This window comes from Sapajus apella, unplaced genomic scaffold (genome assembly GCF_009761245.1).
Source record: "Sapajus apella isolate SASKATOON/1434 unplaced genomic scaffold, GSC_monkey_1.0 scaffold22, whole genome shotgun sequence".
In the NCBI taxonomy this organism is placed as follows: Eukaryota; Metazoa; Chordata; class Mammalia; order Primates; family Cebidae; genus Sapajus; species Sapajus apella.
The window spans coordinates 22752506-22776406 of NW_022436962.1; the positions used below are offsets into that span (position 1 = coordinate 22752506).

At 37.6% G+C, this 23901-nt stretch overlaps 1 protein-coding gene, 1 long non-coding RNA gene and 1 other non-coding gene across 4 annotated transcripts in view; 1 reads left to right on the forward strand and 2 right to left on the reverse strand.

Annotated features, from left to right (window-relative positions):
• Nucleotides 1–23901, forward strand: part of IARS2 (isoleucyl-tRNA synthetase 2, mitochondrial) — a 59391-nt gene that overhangs the window by 24473 nt on the left and 11017 nt on the right. For both annotated transcript variants that reach the window (XM_032289283.1, XM_032289284.1), the window contains exons 12-15: nucleotides 2235–2395; nucleotides 11472–11574; nucleotides 12818–12911; nucleotides 21368–21476. In XM_032289283.1, coding sequence (XP_032145174.1) covers nucleotides 2235–2395; nucleotides 11472–11574; nucleotides 12818–12911; nucleotides 21368–21476 — 467 coding nt within the window. The remainder of the gene's footprint in view (nucleotides 1–2234; nucleotides 2396–11471; nucleotides 11575–12817; nucleotides 12912–21367; nucleotides 21477–23901) is intronic.
• On the reverse strand, nucleotides 3410–5016 carry LOC116558959. Its single transcript, XR_004272250.1, has 2 exons — nucleotides 4881–5016; nucleotides 3410–3786 (listed from the first exon to the last, which is right to left on the reverse strand). It is a non-coding gene; the product is annotated as an uncharacterized LOC116558959 (long non-coding RNA).
• Nucleotides 23167–23273, reverse strand: LOC116559119. The gene has a single exon (XR_004272316.1). It is a non-coding gene; the product is annotated as a U6 spliceosomal RNA (small nuclear RNA).

The window sequence follows — 23901 nt, forward strand, 5'->3', positions numbered from 1 at the left end:
AAAAAAAAAAAAAAAAAAAAAAAAATTGTTCTTTGCAGAAGCAGTGAGAATAGGATAATGTATTGTCGTAGTCCAGTCACTCAGTTTCAACAATAATGAGCTTTTGGTTAATTTTGTTTTTGTTTTATTTTGTTTTGAAATGGAGTCTTGCCCTGTTGCCAGGCTGGAGTGCAGTGCCATGATCTCTGCTCACTGCAACTTCCTCCTGCTGGGTTGAAGCAATTCTCCTGCCTCAGCCTCCCAAGTAGCTGGGACTACAGGCGCGTGCCACCATGCCCGGCTAATTTTTGTGTTTTTAGTAGAGATGGGGTTTCACCATGTTGGCCAGGCTGGTCTCGAACTCCAGACCTTGTGATCTGCCCATAAAGTGCTGGGATTACAGGTGTGAGCCACAGCGCCCGGCCAATTTTGTTTTTATCTACATTTCTTCCACCACCCACTTTTTACCCCTTACCAATTGTATTATTTTGAAGCAAACTCCAGGCTTTATTTTATTTTATTTTTTTAAGTAGGGTCTCACTCTGTCACCCAGGCTGGAGTGCAGTGGTGTGATCTCAGCTCACTGAAACCTCCACCTCCCAGGCTCAAACGATCCTCTTACCTCAGCCTCCTGAGTAGCTGGGACTACAGGTGTGTGCTACCACGCCTGGCTAATTTTTGTATTTTTTGTAGAGAGAGGGTTTCGTCAGGTTGCCTAGGTTGGTCTTCAACTCCTGAGCTCAAAGCAGTCTGCCTGCTTCAGCCTCTCAAAGTGCTAGGATTACAGGCATGAGCCCAAGATAAACTCTTTAAAGCATAATTCCCATGCTATTATCACAACATTTAAAAAGCAGTAGTTATTCCTTAGCAAAATCAAGTATCTATTCAATATTCACATTTCTTATACTTTTAAACCAAGTATAGTATTAATCAAATTGATTTATAGGCATTTTGCCATTCTGCCAATAGATGGTGCTACAGAGAGTTTTGGGGGAGGGGACTTCTGGTAGTAAATGGTGAGTGAGGAAACCATTTAAACCTTCTCTGAAAATGTAACAATGCTTTTATTAATGGATAGAAAGATTTTTTAAAATGAAGTTAACATTTTGACCTTTTTAGAGACTATTAATAAACATTTTTGCTATACAATTCATCTTTTGCTAATTGACAAATAAAATCAAATGGTAGCAGTTTTTAGCCTTTTTGTGGGAGTGAAGGAAAGCAGCTTTATTGATAGGAAGTAACTTATCCATTTGTCTATTTATAGGTGGATATTTATTTTAGAGACAGGCTCTTGCTCTGTCGCCTAGGCTGGAGTGCAGTGCCATGGTCATAGCTCACTGCAACCTTGAACTCTTGGGCTTAAGTGATACTCCCACGTCAGCCTCCCAAAATGCTAGGATTACAGGTGTGAGCCACATGCTTGGCCTTATTTTGAGAAAGTGTTTTCTACATTGTAAACTATATTATGTAAAATTAGGTATATTGCGATCTTTTTTGGCAGCTTACGATAGTAATTTATTTTATGTATTTTTATTTTTTTTGAGATGGAGTTTGACTCTTGTTGCCCAGTTTGGAGTGCAATGGCGTGATTTCAGCTTATCGCAACCTCTGCCTCATGGGTTCAAGTGATTCTCCTGCCTCAGTCTCCCGAGTAGCTGGGATTACAGGCATGTGGCACCATGCCCGGCTAATTTTTAATTTTGGTGAAGATGGGGTTTCTCTATATTGCTCAGGCTGGTCTTGAACTCCTGACCTCAGGTGATCTACCCACCTCGGCCTCCCAAAGTGGTGGGATTACAGCGGTGGGCCACTGCGCCCAGTTCAGTAATTTATTTTATAAGCATTTTAAAAAATGCTTAAAAAATGGTGGAAATCAAGTTTGAATTGATTTTAACTGTACAGTAGTTTAGTGAAGTATTATACTTCTATGAAAGCTTTTATTACCAGTTTTGATCTAGGGTTGATGTAAATTGGAAATTGGCATAAAATCTTTTGTAACATTGTTCAAAGGTGAAGTCTGCTCCTGATATTATTTATTAAGTTCTTTGTGGCTTCATTTTTACTTTGCCTTATTTGCTCTGAAATCTTTTAGTTTTTCAGGTTTTTTTGGGGGGGAGGAGCAGGTAAGAAAGGCATGTGGATGGCTACAAACATCCAAAAGAAAGAAATGCATTTCGAAAATTCACTGTCTAGACTGTCTAGAATCTTTGTTCTACTTTTCTCACAAGACTTTATTTATGAATTAATTGCAGGAATTGTTAAAAAAGGTGAAATTTATTCCTGGATCAGCACTGAATGCCATGGTTGACATGATTGACAGGCGGCCATATTGGTGTATATCAAGGCAAAGAACTTGGGGTGTTCCAATTCCTGTGTTTCATCATAAGACAAAGGATGAATACTTGATCAACAGGTAGAATGCATTCTAAAATTTTTCAGTGTTTTAGAGTGAGTTGTTTTTTCTTCAAAAATGGAAAAATAATGTGGACAATTGAGAACTGTTTATATATGTTAAAATAAAATATGCTAAAATAGTCTTTTTGGGGGACTAAAATATAAACTCAAAAAGATTCTTTCATATAGTTAAAATATTAAAAACCAGATTTACATAAATATTGATACTTAGAAGTAAAGGCTCTGATTTTTTTCTATGAGAATTTATTGGGCTGGATTAAAACATCCTGGATCCAAAGGTGGACAGTATTTAGCAGGTGAACCTGAAACGTCATTTTTCTTCATAAATGAAGAGAATCACTCTCATATTCTGAATCTTCTCTCCTTTTCAGTGGAAATGGAATTATGTAATTGTATGGATACTTAAAATTCAAGAAACGATAATATAGTTAAATATACATGATTACACTGATCGTTATATTCCCAGTTCTTTCTTCTTTCCTTATTTTTTTTTTTAAATTTGAAAAGATAATAGATAACATAGTGAATAATTCATAATAGAAAAGCTTGTACACTGAAAAGTAGGCTTTTTCCTGCTACAGATACCCGGAACCATTTATTTATTTTATTTTATTTATTTATTTTTTTTTATCTTAGGGTTCCGGGAAAATACAGGCCACAGATATTTTTTGTTTTTTGAGACAGAGCCTCGCTCTGTCATGTAGGCTGGAATGCAGTGGTGCAATCTTGGCTCACTGCAACCTCTGCCTCCTGAGTTCAAGTGATTTTCGGCCCCTGCCTCCTAAGTAGTGGGACTACAGGTACCCACCACTACACCTGGCTAATTTTTTTGTTTTGTTTTGTTTTTTTTCTTTTTGAGACGGAGTTTTCTGTATGGCCAGGCTGGAGTGCAGTGGCACGATCTCTGCTCACTGCAGTCTCCACCTCCTGGGTTCAAGTGATTCCCCTGTCTCAGCCTCCTGAGTAACTGGGACTATAGGTGCATGCCACCATGCCCGGCTAAGTTTTTTTCATTTATGAGAGAGCAAGATATCTAGGGAATTTTACTGAAGTGATTGAAGTGGGTGGGGATTCCTCAGTGAAATAGCCCTCTGGACTCTGAGGTGGATCATATGTATGTATTTGTAAATATAGCAAACTGGTTTGACTATAATTTCATCCTGACAATTAATTGGTACATCAGTTGATTGGTCAGTAAGTTAGGTGAAATAAATATGAGCTTTCTCAGAAAAACACAAACGAGTTTTCATTAGGTATATTTATGTTTTATTTACTCAATACATTTACGTGGTAGTGTTACAGATTCTTCTGTGTATCTGCCAATGCATTGGTTGCATGGTGTTAGTTGATTTCTGGTATTGAAGTAGCACAGTCATACAGAATATTGGCCTAAAGAAATGACAGACAAACTTAGCCACATTATCTGTCAATTCATAGGTCATTTTCCTGTATACCATTTCTGAATGATGACTCTCATCCTCTTCTATTACTGGATCTTTTTGGTGATATAACACTTGAATTTAAGAAAATTGATATTAATTCTTAACCATTTGTTAATTTTATAAAACAGGCTGAAAGCTTATCTTGTTTCTGCCAGAATCAAATCAGATTCCAAGTGACCACAATTTTCTGTCTTTCTTTATTATACTTTTATATTGTAGCAAGTTGGTAGCCATCAAAAGTAACAGCATCTCCAATGGAAATTGGTACACAGTCCACATGGAGTTGCTGTTACACTTGGTAACACCATTAAACATAGAAGAAGATTCCTTTTGCTCTAGATGAGATCTGTACTATATCTCTAAGTAAACCTGTTTCACAGAAGAAAGTCTCAATATATTCATGTTCTAAATACGTTTAGGGACTGGTAGATTTGAAACTCTGTTTCATTGTGATTTGAATTAATGGTGTAATTTGTATTTTATATCATATTTGTATTTTCTCAAGAAATAATTCCAATTCTGACTTTACTGTAATTGATCATTTTTTGAATCTGTGATATAATGCCATTAGAAGTTAGGTTGAAATCTGTTACTAGTCAATAAAAACAGAATAAATAATTTTTAGCATAAAAAAGATAAAATTTAGAAACACTGGCTACCTAGGAAGGAAAAGAAGTTGGTTAAATTTCTTTCATCATTTCAGACAGTTATAATCACTTTCATGCTATTAATGTTACAGCTAACATATGGAAACTTAGCCCCTGACTTCTGGAAGTTATGAGAAATTTAGTAAAAATAAGCAAGGAATTTCCAGTATAATTTGAGTGTTAACTTTAGCTACCTCAAATTTTTTCTCAATTAACAACAATAAACCTTTTGTTCAAAAAATTTTTTTATTAAAGAAAAATTTCTCCAAAATAGTTTCCGGTTACCTTTAAAACATAAATCTAGGATTAAATTAAAAATAGAATTTTCCCTCCAAATTTCACTGTGTTCTAGAATTAAATTTAGTAAACAAATGTGAAACATTTAGCCTCTTACCTCATTCTTCCAGTAAGTTACAGAAGAAGAGTTGTCTTAATAATCCTTAATATTTTTGCTTTTAAAGGCAAAACACAGAAGACCGTGGGATGATAGCAGCAGTAGTTGCTTTGTTACTTAGTAATCTTAATGCTGCTTAATTTCCACAACACGCTAAATAAGCCTCATTGCAGTTGATAGCGAAGTTCAAAATGATTGGTTGGTGTTTTAGTTGCTCTTGCTACCCACTGGTATTTCACAGATTGAAAGCTAAGAAGGAACACGTAATGCATGTGTTTAGATAAGGCCTTTGAGTAAAGTACAAGGTTTTATGATTGAATTATTACTTTGTGAAATACAGCATTAAGATGGAAGCATATAGATTACATACTGATAAGTGGTTTCACCCACTTTTATCAGCACTCATTTATACTGATCTTTGGGTTATAAGTTAACTATGTGTTTGTGTTAAGTATAGGATATTAAAGAAATAAAGGGAGAATTCTTAAATTTCAGATAAATTTAGACGTTTTTCTTGTATTTTTTCTTGAAGAATATTAAATGTCACAAGGAAATAGAAAATGGTTTACAAAATTTTTTAAGTATTATCTCAGTTTCGTTATTAAAAAAAATTCCACTTCTAAGTATTTGCCAAAGGAAATAAGAGGACTAGTGTCTCTTGTATGGAGATATGTATATAAGATGTCCAATACAGTTGTTTTTATAAAGGAACATGATGATATACAAAAGAAGATGTAATTTAAGTTAGTGATAGAAGAATGAATATGCACCTGTTAAAAATGTCAGCTTAGCTCCTAATGGTTGCCTAGTTCCTTGTGTATAAAAATCAAATGAACATAATGTATTCAACCTTTGGATTTTGCAAGATTTTTGTCATATCTCTGTAATGAGTATCTTTTGAACACTTGTTCACTGTTAACTTTATATATTTTTTTCAAATTATTTTTTCAAATTTTGTTTAAACATTAAATTCATCTTTGTTTTTATCATCATTATACCTAGCTCAAGTTTGTGGGTTATATGTCTATTTTTATTGCAATTTTTGTTTTCAAAATCTCTGTCACACTTTTTACAGAAATTCAGACTACCAGAGTATAAGGCTAGAGAAAGCTTTCTTTTGGTGATACCAATTCTGTGCACTTAAATTTTCATTTGTTTGGATTGTGAGGATGTTTTTGTCTTAGAAATCTGTATTTTTGTTTGTTATAAATTTTGGTTTATTTATTAAAATTAATTTTTCTTTTTGTTTTGAGACGGAGTCTCGCTCTGTGGCCCAGGCTGGAGTGCAATGGTGTGATCTTAGCTCACTGCAACCTGTGCCTCCCAGGTTCAAGTAATTCTCCTGCCTCAGCCTCCTGAGTAGCTGGGATTACAGCTGTGTGCCACCATGCCCAGCTAATTTTTGTATTTTGAGTAGAGATGAGGTTTCACCATGTTGGCCAGCATGATCTTGATCTCTTAACCTCCTGATCTGCCTACCTTGGCCTCCCCAAGTGCTGGGATTACAGGTGTGAGCCACTGTGCCCAGCCTTTTTTTTTTTTTTTTTTTTTGAACAGGATCTTACTCTGTCACCCAGGCTGGAGTGCAGTGCTGCAATCTCAGCTCACTGCAACCCTGCAACCTCCGCCTCCCGTGTTCAAGTGATCCTCCTGCCTCAACACCCCTCACCTCCAAGTAGCTGAGACTACAGTCATGCATCACCATGCCTGGCTCTTTTTTGTATTTTTTTAGAGACAGGGTTTTGCTATGTTGCCCAGGCTGATCTTGAACTTTTGAGCTCAAGCGATCCACCCACCCCAGCCTTCCAAAGTGCTAGGATTACAGGTGTGTGCCACTGTGCCTGCCCAAAATTAATTTATTTGACAAAAATTGCATATATTTATTATGTACAACATGTTTTGAAATATGTATGCATTATGGAATGACTAAATCTAATTAAACATATTGTTGGGTTTTTCTTCTCATTTTAAAGTTGACTTTATCTTATTGTTTTAAAATATAAATAATTTGTCTACAATCTCAAAATAGAACTGAATTACAGAACATACTGTTTACTAAAGTACATTTAGTAGACTTTAGTACATGATGTTTTCATATTTTACAATGTAAAGTAAGGAAGGAAGTCTTGTTCTTTAAATATTAGTGAGACTTGCTCTCTTAATGAGATAAAGCTTCTGCCCTTAAAAATATTTCATGTTTCTTTTGAATACATTGAACAAATTTCTCTTTTGTTCTGATTTATATACATAAATAACAAGGAAAACTTAACTATGTTGTTTTATTTACAATAGCCTTTTTGAAATTGGATTTTTAAAAGTGATTGTAGGATTGCTTTTCATTGGTGTAGCTAATGTGTAGTTACATTGTTTCACATAAGTATAATTAGATAAGCTAAAAGAAAAACCAAAAACCTTTCCTCCTCACTAAGAGACTTTTGTCCGTTTTTTAAAAAGTTTTTTTTTCTTTTGAGACAGTCTTGCTCTGTCGCCAGGTGCCATGCTAGAGTGCAGTGGCACAATCTCAGCTCACTGCAACCTCCGCCTCCCGGGTTCAAGCAATTCTCTTGTGTCAGCCTCCTGAGTAGCTGGGACTACAGGTGTGCACCACCACGCCCAGCTAATTTTTGTATTTTTTAGTAGAGAGGGGGTTTCACCATGTTGGCTAGGATGGTTTTGATCTCTTGACCTCCTGATCTGCCTGCCTCGGCCTCCCAAAGTGCTGGGATTACAGGCATGAGCCACCGCGCCCGGCCTAAAAGGTTTTTTTTTTAAACTTACAAGTAAAGTGTATATAAAGCACAAAATTACATTTCTTATACTAAAATATATTCTACATCTAAGTAAATTACTAATATTAAAGAAAATGTGGCAATTAAAATGAATTTTAGACTAGAGGTGTTTGACTAAACTTGGTGGGATTTTACAGTTGCCTTGATAACATGCCAACAGCAAAATTGGACTCTTTCTTTCTCAAAGCTTTTAGTTATAGACTCAGTAGGTTACTTGAATATAGTTAAATAATATTTAAAATGTAATTGAATTTTCTGATATTTAAGAATATGAAAAAGAACTTAATTTTATTAAATAATAATAATTTTTTACAATAATGGTCTTGAACTCCTGGGCTCAAGTGATCCTCCTGCCTTGGCCTCCCAAAGTGCTAGGATTACAGTCATGAGCCACTGTACCTGGCCAAGAATATGAAAAAGAGCTTAGTTTTATTAAAGTTGAATTTAGCTCAAAAATATGAATGTGGAGCTGAGTGTGGTGGCTCACAACCCATAATCCTAGCATTTTGGGAGGCTGAGGCCTGAGGATTGCATGAGGCCAGGCGTTTAAGACGAGCCTGAGCAGCAAAGCAGATCCCCATCTCTAGAGGAAAGAAAAAAATGAACAGGGCATGTTGGCATGGGCCTGTAGTCCCAGCTACTCAGGAGGCTGAGGCAGGAAGGTTAGCTGATGCAGGAGTTCAGGACTTTAAGTGAGCTATGATCATGCCACTGCAATTCAGCCTGGGCCACAGAGTGACACCTTGTCTCAAAAAACTTAATTAATTAAAATAAAATAAAATGGATATGTTTCATCTATAGTCATAAGGTTACTCATCTCTCTTTAGTTATTAGGACTTTTTTTGTTTGTTTGTTTGTTTGTTTGTTTGAGACGGAGTTTCACTCATGTTACCCAGGCTGGAGTGCAATGGCGCGATCTCGGCTCACCGCAACCTCCGCCTCCTGGGTTCAGACAATTCTCCTGCCTCAGCCTCCTGAGTAGCTGGGATTACAGGCACGCACCACCATGCCCAGCTAATTTTTTTGTATTTTTATTAGAGACGGGGTTTCACCATGTTGACCAGGATGGTCTCGATCTCTTGACCTCGTGATCCACCCGCCTCGGCCTCCCAAAGTGCTGGGATTACAGGCTTGAGCCACCGCGCCCGGCCCTGGGACTTTTAAGAATAAAAATTTTCACCTAGCTGTCTTTGTCACAGCTTTTTCCAGTGTTTACAGAAACTGAAATGATTTATTCTTATCATTATCCAGTAAGTCACAGGTAGAGTCTGGTCTTTGGACTTGGAGCTTGCCATGTCAACACACTAATCTGCTGAGACTGCCTAGTTCCTAACTTCATCTCTGATACACAGTCTTCATTATGCCTGAGTAAAAGAGCCTTTTTGCCATTGCTTAGCAAACTCCAGTGAGTTCAGTTACAGTGTTGTCTTTATAGATGAGTTAGAGAGGGAGAATAAAGAAGTAAAAACAGTACCAACCTATGTAAATTTCAAGCCCTGGTTTTAACTGTTACTTGCTTAGCTTTGTAAAAGGAACCTTTAGGTGCAGAACAAATCATCTGTCAAGACCCACTATGTATTTCTGTGAATCCAGTTAGCAAGTGCTTGTAAAGTGCTTTGAAAAAGATGTGTGGTGTATGTATACGTGCTTTGGTTAATAATCTTTATCCTAACATTTTTACCATATTTGCTAAATTAATATGAAATTTCAGCCATTTAGTTTTACTTCGATATTATTTTTATCTGTTTTTCCAGTATATTTAAAACTGTTTTACTGTTTTATTTTACTCTCTACCTAAACTTGCCATCTAAGGATAACGTTGCAAAAAAGAAAGGCAAAATGACACCCATTTTTAGAATTATTTTTTAATGAGAGTTTCGTTAGTGTAAACGGTATTATCTACTATAATTGTGTGTATATATGGATGTAAATGTACTTTACTAGTATCTCTTTTATGGTCGGCTTTGTTTTTTCTTTTGGTATTTAGAGTTATTCAGATTTTTGTATTATACTATATTCATGTTTTCTTAACTGAAAATGTTCTGGACAAACTATATAAAATAATAATAAGTGACTAAATACTATTGTCATATAACTAGGTAGTTATTACATAAAGTTTTTATGGTCTGATAACAAAAGTTTATCTTTACTGTTAAAGTCCATCTAAAATGACTGACTGTCTTAGAAACATGCATTTATACCCATTTTACTCATTATTTTTAAGTTCTTCAAAGTACACGATGGTAGCATGATACTTTTTAAATCTGTCCTTCCTAAAATACCAACTTAGTGATATACAGCCTTTGTAAGGTGTTTCAAATTTAGATTTGTGGAGCATATTTAATTTGTACTCATTTGATTTTTGCTTTCCACAACAATTTTTGGTAAACACTTCATTTATCTGTGAATTATCAGGCCCAGACCTGACATCAAATAATCAGTTTGAATAATGCTTATATAATATTTAAATGTGCCAGGTATTGTTCTATGTGTTTTATATATATTAACTCAGTTAATATTCATAGAAAGTCTCTTAATGATGTTTTACTATTTGTGTTTTACAAATGGGGAAACTGAGGTAGAAATGCTAAGTGCCTTGCCCGGGTTCAAGTGGTGGTGCCAGAAATTAAGCCAAAGCCCCCTGCTGTCAGGGTCCATGCTCTTGGCCATTATATGTACTATGACTAAATGAAAAACAACCAAAGGAAGCTGTAATAGCAGCAAAGCTGCAATAATAAATTCAGTATTCTAATAAATTAAAAGTGTGTTATTCTCGTGAGAAAATATAGTATGATTCTTTTCCCTGAGTTTAATTTTCAAATCATTTATTATTGTTTATCTTCCCAAAGGTACAACAAGCTTTGTTTGTTTATTTGATAGGGATTTGTTGGCTTTCTGTCACGTGTTAAGCACTGTACTAAGTTTTATGTGTATAGTCTCATTTAGTTTGTAGTCGTTCTGAGGGAAGTGTCTAGAATTACTTACAATGTAAGTTTCGTGAGGGCAGGGATCTTCTGTATTTTGCCAACTGCTGTATCTCCAGTGCCTACAACTGTGCTCAAGGCACCGGAGGTATTGCATAATTTTTTAACAAATGAATGAGATTATTCACAACAGAAGGGAAAGCCAAGTCTTAAAGAAGTTTTGGTATTTGTCCATGGTCATATAAATACAAAGCAACAGTCAGAATCTAAGCCTTGATATCTGTCATCACAGTCCTGCTCTAGTACGGCATTGCCACTTACGCAGATGCCTGTAAGCAGGGAGGGAGTCCTGGAAAGTTTTCAAGCAGATTATTAGTGTGATAAAAGCAGTTTCGGAATGCATTTATTTCAAGGTCTGTTTTGTAAATTTAAAGGGATGAGGGAAGGGGGAAGTCCTCTCAGACCATTGATTGCATCAGTCTAGTTTTGAGGAAATGAGGTTGGACTGATAACAGTGTCAGTGGGAACCGCTGTAATCTTTTCAAAGGTAGAATGAGAGAATGAGTTGGTTTAATTTAGTTAGAAATCAGAAGAGGAAAGATAATTAGGAGGTTTCGAGTATGTACCTGGATAGAAAATAGATTGGTAGAAATAGCTAAATCAGAACTGAAACAGGGTGGTCAGAAGAAGACTTTTTTTTCTTTTTAGGGATATGTATAATCATTTTTTAATTTATATTGAATTTGAAATGATAGAAGTTTTTTTCTTCAAACTAAGGTTTGAGGAAAAAGATAGGAAAAAAATCACTGTTTGTTAATTTGAAAATGTTATTCTTCACAGTAATTAATTGAACAATTCTGCCATGTCCCCCTGAATAGCCAAACTATTGAGCATATTGTTAAACTAGTGGAACAGCACGGCAGTGATATCTGGTGGACTCTTCCCCCTGAGCAACTTCTTCCAAAGGAAGTCTTATCTGAGGTAAATTTCTGTTTGTATTTAACAGGCTTTATTACAGTCCTATATTACAGGACTTAATGACAACATGAGAGATTCTTGAGGGTTAAAAAGCTATCTTACATAAAGTTAACAAATATATTCGTTGTAAATTAGTAGCTAATGCAGTTTGAAAATGGACATTTTGTTTAGCTATAGAGGTGTAGTATTTAAGACTGGGCGTGATGACTCACACCTGTAGTCCCACCCCTTTGGAAGGTGAGACAGGCAGATAGCTTGAGTCCATGAGTTCGAGACCAGCCTGGGCAATATGGCAAAACCCTGTCTCTACAAAAAATACAAAGTTTACCCAGGCATGGTGGCATGTGCCTGTAGTCCCAGCTACTTGGGAGGTTGAGGTGGGAGAATGGCTTGAGCCCGGGAGACAGGTTGCAGCGAGCCGAGATTGCACCACTGCACTGCAGCCTAGGTGACAGAGTAAGACCCTGTCCCCAAAAAACAGTATAGTGTTAGGTTGGGTGCAGTGGTGCACAGCTGTAGTCTCAGCACTTTGGAGTCTGAGGCGGGTGGATCACCTGAGGTCAGGAATTCAAAACTAGCCTGGCCAACATGGTAAAACCTTGTCTCTGCCAAAAAAAAAAATTAACCAGGCTTGGTGGTGCACGCCTGTAGTCTCAGCTACTTAGGAGGCTGAGGCAGGAGAATTGCTTGAACCCAGGAGGTGGAGGTTGTGGTGAGCCAAGATCATGCCACTGCACTCCAGCCTGGGTGACAGAGAGAGACTACGTCTCAAAAACACAAAACAAAACAAAATGTGGTGTTTCATATAGTAGTGGAATGTGAGGGTCAGTTGTTACCTTATTGAGGGCCAGGATTGATTGATTTTGACTGATTTGGTTGATCAAGCTCATGTAATTATTACTGTGAGAGAACAGTGTCTAATGTTATATCAGGCCTTTGGAGATTTGTAGTAGAGTTAGCTGATTGTATCACACATTAAAATTTCCAAATTTAAAGCTAATTTCAAGAAAATAGAAAGCGATACATATCACGCGGGTAAATGTGTAATTCAGTGGCCGTAGATACTTTTAAATGTGAATGGAGGGAGTTGTACTTAACCGTGAAATGGTTAAAAATATTGTAAATTTCATCTAAAAATGTGAATTTCATGGTTGCATTTCATTTTCTGAAGACTTTTGGGATGCAGTTTTTATTATCTATATTGTGATCTTTGTTTAACTAACGTGCTTTTACATTATCTTATTAGGTTGGTGGTCCTGATGCCTTGGAATATGTGCCAGGTCAGGATATTTTGGACATCTGGTTTGATAGTGGAATTTCATGGTCTAATGTTCTGCCAGGTAATTTTTAAAAATAGATATATGCCGATCAAGACGTTTTGAAAATATAGAATTGGTATTTAGAAAGGATCTGTGATCGAAAGGTTTTTTTATGTGTGCTTTATTTAGAGATCTGCTACATTTTAGACCTGGAAGGACCCTTAGAATTTAATTAATCCAATGATTTCTAAACTTTTTTGTTTTTCGAGATGAAATTTCATTTAGAATTTACAGTACAGAAAATAGTTAAAAATGGGATTTTTTTCCCCTCTCTTCAGCCAGTTCATTCTCCTTGGCCCACTTGGCAACCCCAAGGCACCCAGTTTTGTAAAACAAAATTTGGAAGTCACTGAAATAGTCTGACCCCATCATTTTTCAGAAGAGGAAATGAAAATTACTTAGAGCCAAATTAGGTGATGGTCACATAGCTTAATAGTTAGTGTCGAACTAAAACTCAGGTACCCTGATTTTCAGTTCTCGTCTTCTATACTACATTGCTTTTCATGGCTTTTTCTCCTCTCTTTACAAGTAGGTAACTAACGTTATACTTACTGATAGTTAAGGAATGTTTTTGACTGATTGGATAAAGAGAAAGAAGAGACATTGGGCAGGAATTAGAAAGGAGTAGCAGGAGAAGACACATATTAGGGGATGTGTTTAGATGCTATGCTAAGTGAAAAGCTAGAGTTCAAATGAAGAAGAACAAAGCTTGTTATCACTGTGAAGTTAGAGACAGGATGAGATGTCACGGAGGCAGTGATGGATCACACAGTTCCTCACACTCCTGCTAAAGGGCCAGCTTTGGCCTGGGAGATCCTGTTAGCTTTCTGGAGTAAGGGAATGTGGGAAAAGTAGCTTGTCTGTGAATCTCACAATAAGATTCCTAGTAAGTGGACATATTTCCTTCATTTAAGCCTTTCTTTCAGCTTAGGAAATTTGAAAAACAAAATGCATGTAAATTCATGTTTACTCTCTATTACAGGAAAAATGTGCATAATAATAATGGCCAAGTATAAGTTACATATGAATTTTTATAATTTTTTGTGTAGTGTTTTTCAGAATGATTTCATCACTTTCTCCCAGCATATTTGAGAGAAAATATTGCAAGTTTAGGTACTTTGTTTCTCTAAATTGTGGTCGTGTATTATATATTGACATTCCAGTCAGTAGCAGACTGCATATATGATGACGGCCTCACAAGATGATAATAAATTAGACTCCTGAACAACAGGGTTCCAACTGCACAGCTTCCATCTACTTATATGCGGATTTTTTTCAATGAAATGTGGATGGAAAATACAGTATTCTCAGGATTTGAAACTCACATGTAGAAAGGGAGGGCTTTTTGTATACGCAGGTTCAGCAGGGCCAACTGTGGGACTTGAGTAGGTACAGATTTTGGTACATGTTGGGGTAGGGGGCTCTCAGGGGTTGGTGGGCCCTAGAGCCAATCCTCTGCATATATCAAGGGATGACTACTGTATTTTTATATACCTTTTCTGTGTTTAGATATATTTAGATACACAAATAATGACCACGTGCTGACACTGCCTGCAGTATTCAGTACAGTAACATGCTGTGCAGGTTTGTAGCCTAGGGGCAATACACTATCCCATGTAGGCAGGTGTACAGTAGGCTATCCCACGAGGTTTGTGTTAGTACACTCTATGACGTTCACGCAATGAGGAAATCACCTAGGGACACATTTCTCAGAGCATATCTCTGTTATTAAGCAATGCGTGAGTGTGTATTGAAAGTGCAGGTCAGTAACACTACTTAAGGTAGTAGGAAGAAGAGATTCCTGCTGCACATTTTGGGCAGCATCCCGAATTTTAGAAAAGAGTATGACAATTGTGAGACAGGGAGGTATAGTATATTTCACAGTTTATTCACTTCTTTAGATTTTGTGAGAACTAATGCTACTACCATTGTTGGCTTTCAGTTTCTGAAGTGGTTTTACGTTACTGAGTGCAGTAAGCACACGTTATATTTGATGCCTTCGAGTGGGTTAAACTGTGAAAACTGTCATTAAGACCTATCTGATAGAGTTTAGTCATAATATTTCTAGAGTCTGATTTTTTTTTTTTTTTTTTTTTTTGAGACTGGGTCTCACTGTGTGGCCCAGGCTGGAGTGCAGTGACACAATCTCAGCTTACTGCAGCCTCTGTCTCCCGAGTTCAGTGAATCTCCTGTCTCAGCCTCCTGAGTAGCTGAGATTACAGGCATGTGCCACTACACCCAGCTAATTTTTGTATTTTTAGTAGGGATGGGGTTTTACCATGTTGGCCAGGCTGGTCTCAAACTCCTGGCCTCAAGTGATCTACCTTCCTTGGCCTCTCAAAGTGCTGGGATTACAGATGTGAGCCACTGTGCCCAGCCAGAGTGTGATATTCTTAACCAAATGATTTTCACTGCAACAGAAAAATTTTAAATTAATTCATAATAATTGTACATATTATTGAGTACATGTAATGTTTTAATAGGTTCATTCAATGTGTAATGATCAAATGAGGGTGTTTAAGCTATCTATCACCCCAAACATTTACCATTTCTTTGTGTTGGGAACATTTTATATCATCTCTTATAGCTATTTTGAAATATATAGTTAATTGTTAGTATAGCCACCCTACTGTATAAAACACTAGGATTTATTCTATATATTTAACTGCTTTTCTATCCCATTAACCAAACTCTGTTGATCCCTCCCTCTCACTCTTCCCAGCCTCGGGTAACTTATCATTCTACTTTCTACCTCCGTAAGATCAACTTTTTTAGCTCCCACATATGAGTGAGAATATGGGATATTTGTCTTTCTGTACTTGGCTTATTTCATTTAACATCATGACCTCCAGTTCCATCCATGTTGCCGCTGATGGGAGGATTTCAGTCTTTTTTTTTTTTTTTTTTTAATGGCTGAATAGTATTCCATTGTGTATATTTACCACGATGTCTTTATCCATTTATCTTTGATGGATACTTAGACTGATTCCATATCTTGGCTGTTGTGAATAGTGCTATAGTAAACATGGAGGTAGGCACCCTGTTAATATGGTGATTTTATGTCTTTTGCATAAATACCTAGTAGTGGGATTACTGGCTCATATGGTAGTTTTGTTTTCAGTTTTTTGAGAAACCTCCATAATTTTTCATAATGACTGTATACTGATTGGCATTCCCACCTAAGTTATAGTAGCTCCCTTCTCTCCACATCCTTGCCATCATTTGTTACTTTCTTTTGGATAATAGCCATTCTAACTGTGCTAAGATGATATCTTCTTGTGGTTTTGATTTGCACTCCTCTGATGATTAGTGATGTTGAACAGTTTTTCATATACCTGTTGTCCATTTATATGACATCTTTTGAGAAATGTCTGTTCACACCCTTTGCCCACTTTGTAATGAGATTATTTGTTTTCTGTTTTTTTTTTGTTGTTTTTGCTGTTGATTTATTTGATTTCCTTTATAATCTGAGTGTTGGTCCCTTGTCAGATGAATAATTTGCAGATATTTTCTCCCATTCTGCAGGCTCTCTTCACTATAATGATTGTTTCCTTTGCTGTGCTGAAGCTTTTTGTTTCTTTCTTTCTTTTTATTTCTTTTGAGACAGAGCCTCACTTTGTCACCAGGCACCAGGCTGGAGTGCAGTGGTGTGTTCTTGGCTCACTGTAACCTCCACCCCGCGGGTTTAAGCGATTCTCCTGCCTCAGCTTCCCGAGTAGCTGGGACTACAGGTGTGCGCTACCACGCCCAGCTAATTTTTGTATTTTTTAGTAGAGACAGGGTTTTACCACATTGGCCACGATGGTCTCAATCTCTTGACCTTGTGATCCGCCCGCATCGGCCTCCCAAAGTGCTGGGATTACAGGTGTGATCCACCATGCCCGGCCAGCTTTTTCTTAATATAGTCCCATTTGTCTATTTTTGTTCTTTTACTTGTGTTTTTGAAGTCTTAGCCATAACATTTTTGCCTAGACCAGTGTCCTGCAGGGTTTCTCCTGTGTTTTCCTGTAGTGGTTTTATAGTTGTGGGGGGGGGTCGTAGATTTAAGTCTCTCTTTTGAGTTGATTTTTGTATATGGTGAGAGACAGGGGTCTATTTTCATTCTTCTGCATATGGATAGCCAGTTTCCCAGCACCATTTCTTAAAGAGGGTGTCCTTTCCCCACTGTATGTTCTTGGTGCCTTTGTTGAAAATCAGTTGGCAATAAATTGGTGGATTTATTTGTGGGTTCTCTATTCTGTCCCATTGTTCTAAGTGTCTGTTTTTATAACAACACTATGCTGTTTTTTCCTATTAACTTTGAAGTATATTTTGAAATTGGGTAGTGTGATATCTCCAGCTTGGTACTTTTTGCTCAGTATTGCTTCAGCTATTTGGGAGTCTTTTGTGTTTCCATATGAATTTTAGGATTGCTTTTTCTTTCTGTTTATTTAAAGAATATTAGTGGCATTTTGCTAGGAATTGCATTGAATATTTATTTTTTTGAGATGGAGTCTTGCTCTGTTTTAGCTCCCACACATGAGTGAGAATATGGGACATTTGTCTTTCTATGCTTGGCTTATTTCATTTGCCCAGGTGGGAGTGAAGTGGCACAGTTTTGGCGCACTGCAACTTCCGCCTCCTGGATTCAAGTGATTCTCCTGCCTCAGCCTCCTGAGTAGCTGGGCCTGCAGGCGTGTGCCACCACACCTGTTTAATTTTTATATTTTTAATAGGCCGGCGTTTCACCATGTTGGGCAGGCTGGTCTCGAACTCCTGACCCCAAGTGATCAGCCACCTCAGCCTCCCAAAGTGCTGAGATTACAGGTATGAGCCACGATACCTGGCTGCATTGAATCTTTAGACTGCTTTGTGTAGTGTGGTCATATAAATGATGTTAATCCTAATTCTTCAATCCATAAGTATGGGATTTTTTTTCCATTTATTTGTGTCTTCTTAAATTTCTTTCATCAGTGTATCATGGTTTTCCTTGTAGTGGTGTTTCATCCCCTAATTAAATTTATTCCTATTTAATTTTTTTGGCATGGCTATTATAAATGGTGTTACTTTCTTGATTTCTTTTTCAGCTGGTATGTTGTTATTGGATAGAAATGCTACTGATTTTTGTAGGTTGATTTTAATATACTGCGACTTTGCTAAATTTGTTTATCAGTTCTAAGAATTTTTTGGTGGTATCTTTAGGTTTTTCTATATGTAAGATCATATAATCAACAAAAACGGACAGTTCAACTTCCTCTTTTCTTCTTTTCCAATTCTTCAATGTCTTCCTCTTGCCTGATTGCTCTGGCTAGGGCTTCTAGTACTATGTTGAATGAGAATGGGGAAAGTGGGCATCCTTGTCTTGTTCCAGTTCTCAGAGGGAAAGGCTTTCAGCCTCTCCCCATTCAGTATGTGTTAGTTGGGGTTTTTGTCATTTATAGTCTTTATTATGTTGAAGTATGTTCCTTCTTTGCTGAGAGTTTGTTGAGAGTTTTTATTAGGAATGCTGAATTTTATCAAATGCTTTTTTTTTCTTTGTTAAAATGATCATATGGTTTTTGTTCTTCATTCATGAAGGACATAACACATTGTTGATGTGTTGTATCACCTTTTTGACTTATATATGTTGAACCATCCTTGCATACATGATAAATCCCACTTGATCACAGTGTATTATATTATTATTATAGTTATTTTGGAGGTGACGTCTTGCTCTGTCACACAGGCTGGAGTGCAGTGGTGCGATTATAGCTCACTGCATCCTTGAACACCTGGATCAAGCTATTCTCATGCCTCAGCCTCCTAAAGAACTGGGACCATAGGTGTATGCCACCAGGCCCAGCTAATTTATTTTATTTTGTTTGTTTATAGAGACAGGATCTCACTGTTGCCCAGGTTGTCTTGAACTCCTGACCTCAAGTGGTTCTGCCTCAGCCTCCTAAGTAGCTGGAATTATACGTGTGAGCTACTGTCTCCTGCTCTATTATATTTTTGATGTGCCATTGGATTCAGTTTGCTAGTATTTTGTTGAGGAGTTTTGTGTCTTTGTTCAACAGAGATATTGGCCTGTAGTTTTCTTTTTTCTTGTGTCTTTGACTGGTTTTGGTATCAAGGTAATGCTGGCTTTATACAGTGATTTAAGAAGAGTTTCCTCCTCTTCAATTCTTCGGAGTAGTTTGAGCAGAATTGTTGTTCTTTTATTTTTATTTTTATTTTTTATTATTTTTTAGATGGGGTTTCCCCATGTTGGTCAGGCTGGTCTTGAACTCCCAACCTCAGGTGATCTGCCCACCTTGGCCTCCAAAGTGCTTGGATTACAGGCGTGAGCCACTACGCCCGGCCTAGAATTGTCGTTCTTTATGTATTTGGTAGAATTCAGCAGTAAAGCCATCTGGTCCTGGACTTTTCTTTGTTGGGAGACATTTTGTTACTGATTCAGTCTGGTTGCTCCTTATTTTGTTTCTTCTCGGTTTAATCTTGGTAGGTTGAATGTGTCCAGGGGTTTATCCATTTCCTCCAGGTTTCCCAATGTGTTAGTTAGCGTACATTTGTTTATAGTAGTCTCTGATGATCCTTTGTATTTCTGTGGTGACTGTTTTATGTCTCCTTTTTCTTTTCTGATTTGTTTATTTGGATCTTTTCTATCTTCTTAGTCAAGCTAAAGATTTGTTTTCACTGCATATGCATTTACCTTTTTATATTATCTCAGACTTTCCTGGCTGCACAGGCTAGGTTAAACCCTCTGTTTTCCCCTTGGTAACACCCATCACAGTTATTTCTTTTCTTTTTTTTTTCTTTCTTGAGAGAGTGTCTTGCTCTCTTGCCCAGGCTGGAGTGCAGTGGCACAGTCTCAGCTCACTGCAACCTCTGCCTCCCCAGCTCAAGTGATTCTCCTGCCTTAGCCTCCTGAGTAGCTGGGATTACAGGTGCCCACCACCACACCCACCTAATTTTTGTAGTTTAGTAGAGACAGGGTTTCACCATGTTGGTCAGGCTGGTCTCAAACTCCTGACTTCAGGTGATTTGCCAGCCTCCACCTCCCAAAGTGCTGGGATTGTAGGCATGAGCCCGTAATTGCACCTGGCCCATCACAGTTATTTCTTGCTTAACATAAAATCTCCCCCACTAGATTTCAGCTCCAAGAAAGCAGAGTCCAGATTTCCCCAGGCTCTAACACAATGCCTGCTATATAATAAGTGCTCAGGAATATTGGTGCAATTGAATTGGCTTGATTCAGTTATTTAAATTTTGTTTTCCCATCTTCACTCAGGTAATCTTTTCTACATAAGGATTACAACTCTAAATCTTCAATCTTAGGATATAAGGACAAATCATAATTTTATAAATAAAAGGGATTATGGGGGCTTTGAGAGTTGTGAGTATAGATTTAAAATATGGATGTAATCCTTCTCAAAGACCTCATGTTACTTTTTTTAAAAAACCTTTTTATTTTGAAAAGTCATAAAGTGTTATAAAGAATTACAGCACACTCTTTATCTAGGTTTCCCACTGTTAATGTTAATACTTTACTATGTTTGCTTTCTTCTTCTTGCTCTTTTTTTTTTTCTTTGAGACGGAGTTTCACTCTTGTTACCCAGGCTGGAATGCAATGGTGTGATCTCAGCTCACTGCAACCTCCACCTCCCAGGTTCAAGCGATTCTCCTGCCTCAGCCTTCTGAGTAGCTGGGACTGCAGTTATGTTCCACCACACCCGGCTAATTTTGTATTTTTAGTAGAGATGGGGTTTCTCCATGTTGGTCAGGCTGATCTCGAACTTTCCAACCTCAGGTGATCCACCCGCCTCAGCCTCCCAAAGTGCTGGGATTACAGGTGTGAGCCACCGTGCCCGGCCTACATTTGCTTTCTGTATCCTTTCTATGTATGTATATGTAGAGGAAAAAAATGCATCTTTTATCTCAATATTTTAGTGTATATTTCTCAAAAACATGGATAGTCTCTTACATAACCAACACAAATATCAAATTAGAGAACTAACATTGATTCCATGCTGTTAACTACCTATAGAACTTATTCAGTTTTACCCAATCACATCGTTTATGGAAAGAGGGGGAAAAAGGGACCCAAGATCTAATCTGAGATCACATTACATTGAATTGTCATGTCTGTAGTTCTGTGTCTTTCAGGACCTTGAGATTCATGCAGGTACAAGTTTATTTTGTAGATTATCTCTCTGGGTTTGTGGGATGCATCATCATTGATTAGATTTAGGTTACGAATTTTATGTGGGAATATCACAGAAAGGATACTGTGTTTTTTCAATGCATTATTTCAGAAGTCACATGATATCTCTCTGTCCCATTACTCTGGTGATGTGTGTAACTTTGGTCACTTGCTTGGTTAAGGTGACATTGCCAGTTTTCCGTATTTTAAAGTTCTTCCCTTCCTCCCCACTAATTGTTATTAATAAGTATCTTCTTTTTCTATTTTAATTAATGTAAATTTCTGGGATTGTTTTCTTTTAATATTTAATTTTGAGGTCCTGACCAAAGAGCAGATTTGTACTTGGAAGGAAAAGACCAGCTTGGGGGTTGGTTTCAGTCATCCTTATTAACAAGTGTGGCAGCAAGGAAGAAAGCACCTTATAAGTAAGTATTTATACCTGAACTAACCTGCTGAGTACCTGCCCGTGTGTGAAGCACTGTGCTGAGTACTATAGAGATGATAAGGCACCACTCTTGATTGCTTACAGTCTCCTGTTCATTAAAACAAATAAGAATTTGAAGAAAAAAAAAGAAAAAGGAAAAAGGAGGCAACACCAAGGTGTCTTGTCAGTGTGAAGCAGATCATTACTCCTAGAAGAAAAAGTCAGCATTGACTGGAGTCGTTGGGGGAAACTAGGTAGTTGTTTTTCGTTTTGTTTTGTTTTGTTTTGTTTTTGAGAAAGGACCTCATTCAGTCACCCAGGCTGGAGTGCAATGATGTGGTCAGAGCTCACTGCAGCCTCCAACTCCTAAGCTCAAGCAGTCCTCCTGCCTTAGCCTCCTGAGTAGCTGGGACTACAGATATGCACCACCACACCTGGCTGATTTTTAGTTTTTCTCTTAGAGATGGGTTCTCCTCCCATTGCCTCTACTGGTCCCAAACTCCTGGCCTGAAGCAGTCCTCCTGCCTTGGGCTCCCAAAGTGGTAGAATTATAGGCATGAGCCACCATGCCCGGCCTAGCACTAGACTTTGACCTGTGGTAAAACTGGACTAGGAGGAATGTAGTGAAGGATATTTGAAGTTGATAGAAGACAGCCTGAGTGCAGATGTCCTTTATACTTGTAATGTTCACAGTGGCTAATGAACTGAAACATTGCTTTCATGAATTGTATTAAATTAGGGATTCCTATTTAGTGCACATATTACTTTTTCAAACACATGAGTGAAAATACAAATCAGAAAGATTCCTAAATAGCTTAGCTTAAGATTTTGGCTCTCTTATGATGAAAACCTATCCCAGAACATTTTACATGTTTTTGTTTTTATTTTTGTTTTGAGATGGAGTCTTGCTCTGTTTCCTAGGCTGGAGTGCAGTGGCGCAATCTTGGCTCACTGCAATCTCTGTCTCCCAGGTTCAAGCGATTCTCCTGCCTCAGCCTCTCGAGTAGCTGGAATTACAGGTGCATGCCACCACGCCGGGCTAATTTTTGTTTTTTTTAGTAGAGATGGGGTTTTACCATGTTGGCCAGGTTGGTCTCGAACTCCTGACCTCAAGTGATCCAACCGCTGAGTCTTCCAAAACGCTGGGATTACAGGCGGGAGCCACCACACCTGGCCCTTTTACAGGTTTTTGTTTCTTAACATACTTTTAAAGACCAATGGATGGACACATCCTGTTTCTTTCAAATTATCTTTTGAAAAATAATTTTGAGATGATAATCTGCTCTTTTTAAGACATATATTTTCCTGGTTTTATTTTTTCATTTTTAAAATTATTTTGATTTTTAGTGAATTATATAGTTTTTCCACTATTACCACAAAAGGTTTTATAAAATTTCCAACACACTAAAATGTTTTCTCATGTCCGTTTGTGGGAATCTTCACTCCCACGCCAGGCCCCCAGCAACCACTGATCAGCTTTCTGTCTCTGTAGTTTTCTATTTCCAACTTAGTGAGTTTTAATAATAAAAATCAGTACATACCAGAAGCTCAGAAAATAATCTGTTTAGTGACTAAAATATCTAAAATTTTCCTTTGTTTATGTAGAGTTTACTATTTAACCATTGTGATACATGAGCTATGAGTGAGTTTTTTTGTTTTAATTTTTCCTTTTTTTAAAAAAAATTATTTTAAAAAATATGGAATGCTTCACGAATTTGTGTGTCATCCTTGCGCAGGGGCCATGCTAATCTTCTCTGTATCTTTCCAATTTTAGTATATGTGCTGCCGAAGCGAGCACTAATTTTTATTTTTTGTGATGGAGTCTTAGTCTGTCACCCAGGTGGGAGTGCAGTGACTCAATCTCAGCTCACTGCAACCTCTGCCTCCTGGGTTCAAGTGATTCTCGTGCCTCAGCCTGCCAAGTAGCTGGGACTATAGGCACGTACCACCACACCCAGCTAATTTTTGTATTTTTAGTGGAGACCGGTTTAACTATGTTGGCCAGGCTGGTTTCAAACTCCTGGCCTCAAGTGATCTGCCTGCCTTGGTCTCCCAAAATGTTGAAATTACAAGCATGAGCCACCATACCCAGCCAAATTTGACTTTTAAGGAAAGATTTCGGCCAGGTGCGGTGGCCCGTGCCTGTAATCCCAGCACTTTGGGAGGCTGAGGTGAGTGGATCACCTGAGGTCAGGAGTTCGAGACAAGCGTGACCAATGTGGTGAAACTCTGTCTCTACTAAAAGTACAAAAATCAGTGGGGCCTGGTGGCGGGCACCTGTAATCCCAGCTACTCGGGAGGCTGAGGCAGGAGAATCACTTGAGTCTGGGAGGCAGAGGTTGCAGTGGGCCGAGATTGTGCCACTGCATTCCAGCCTGTGCAACAAGAGTGAGGCTCCATCTCAAAAAAAAAAAAAAAAAAAAAAA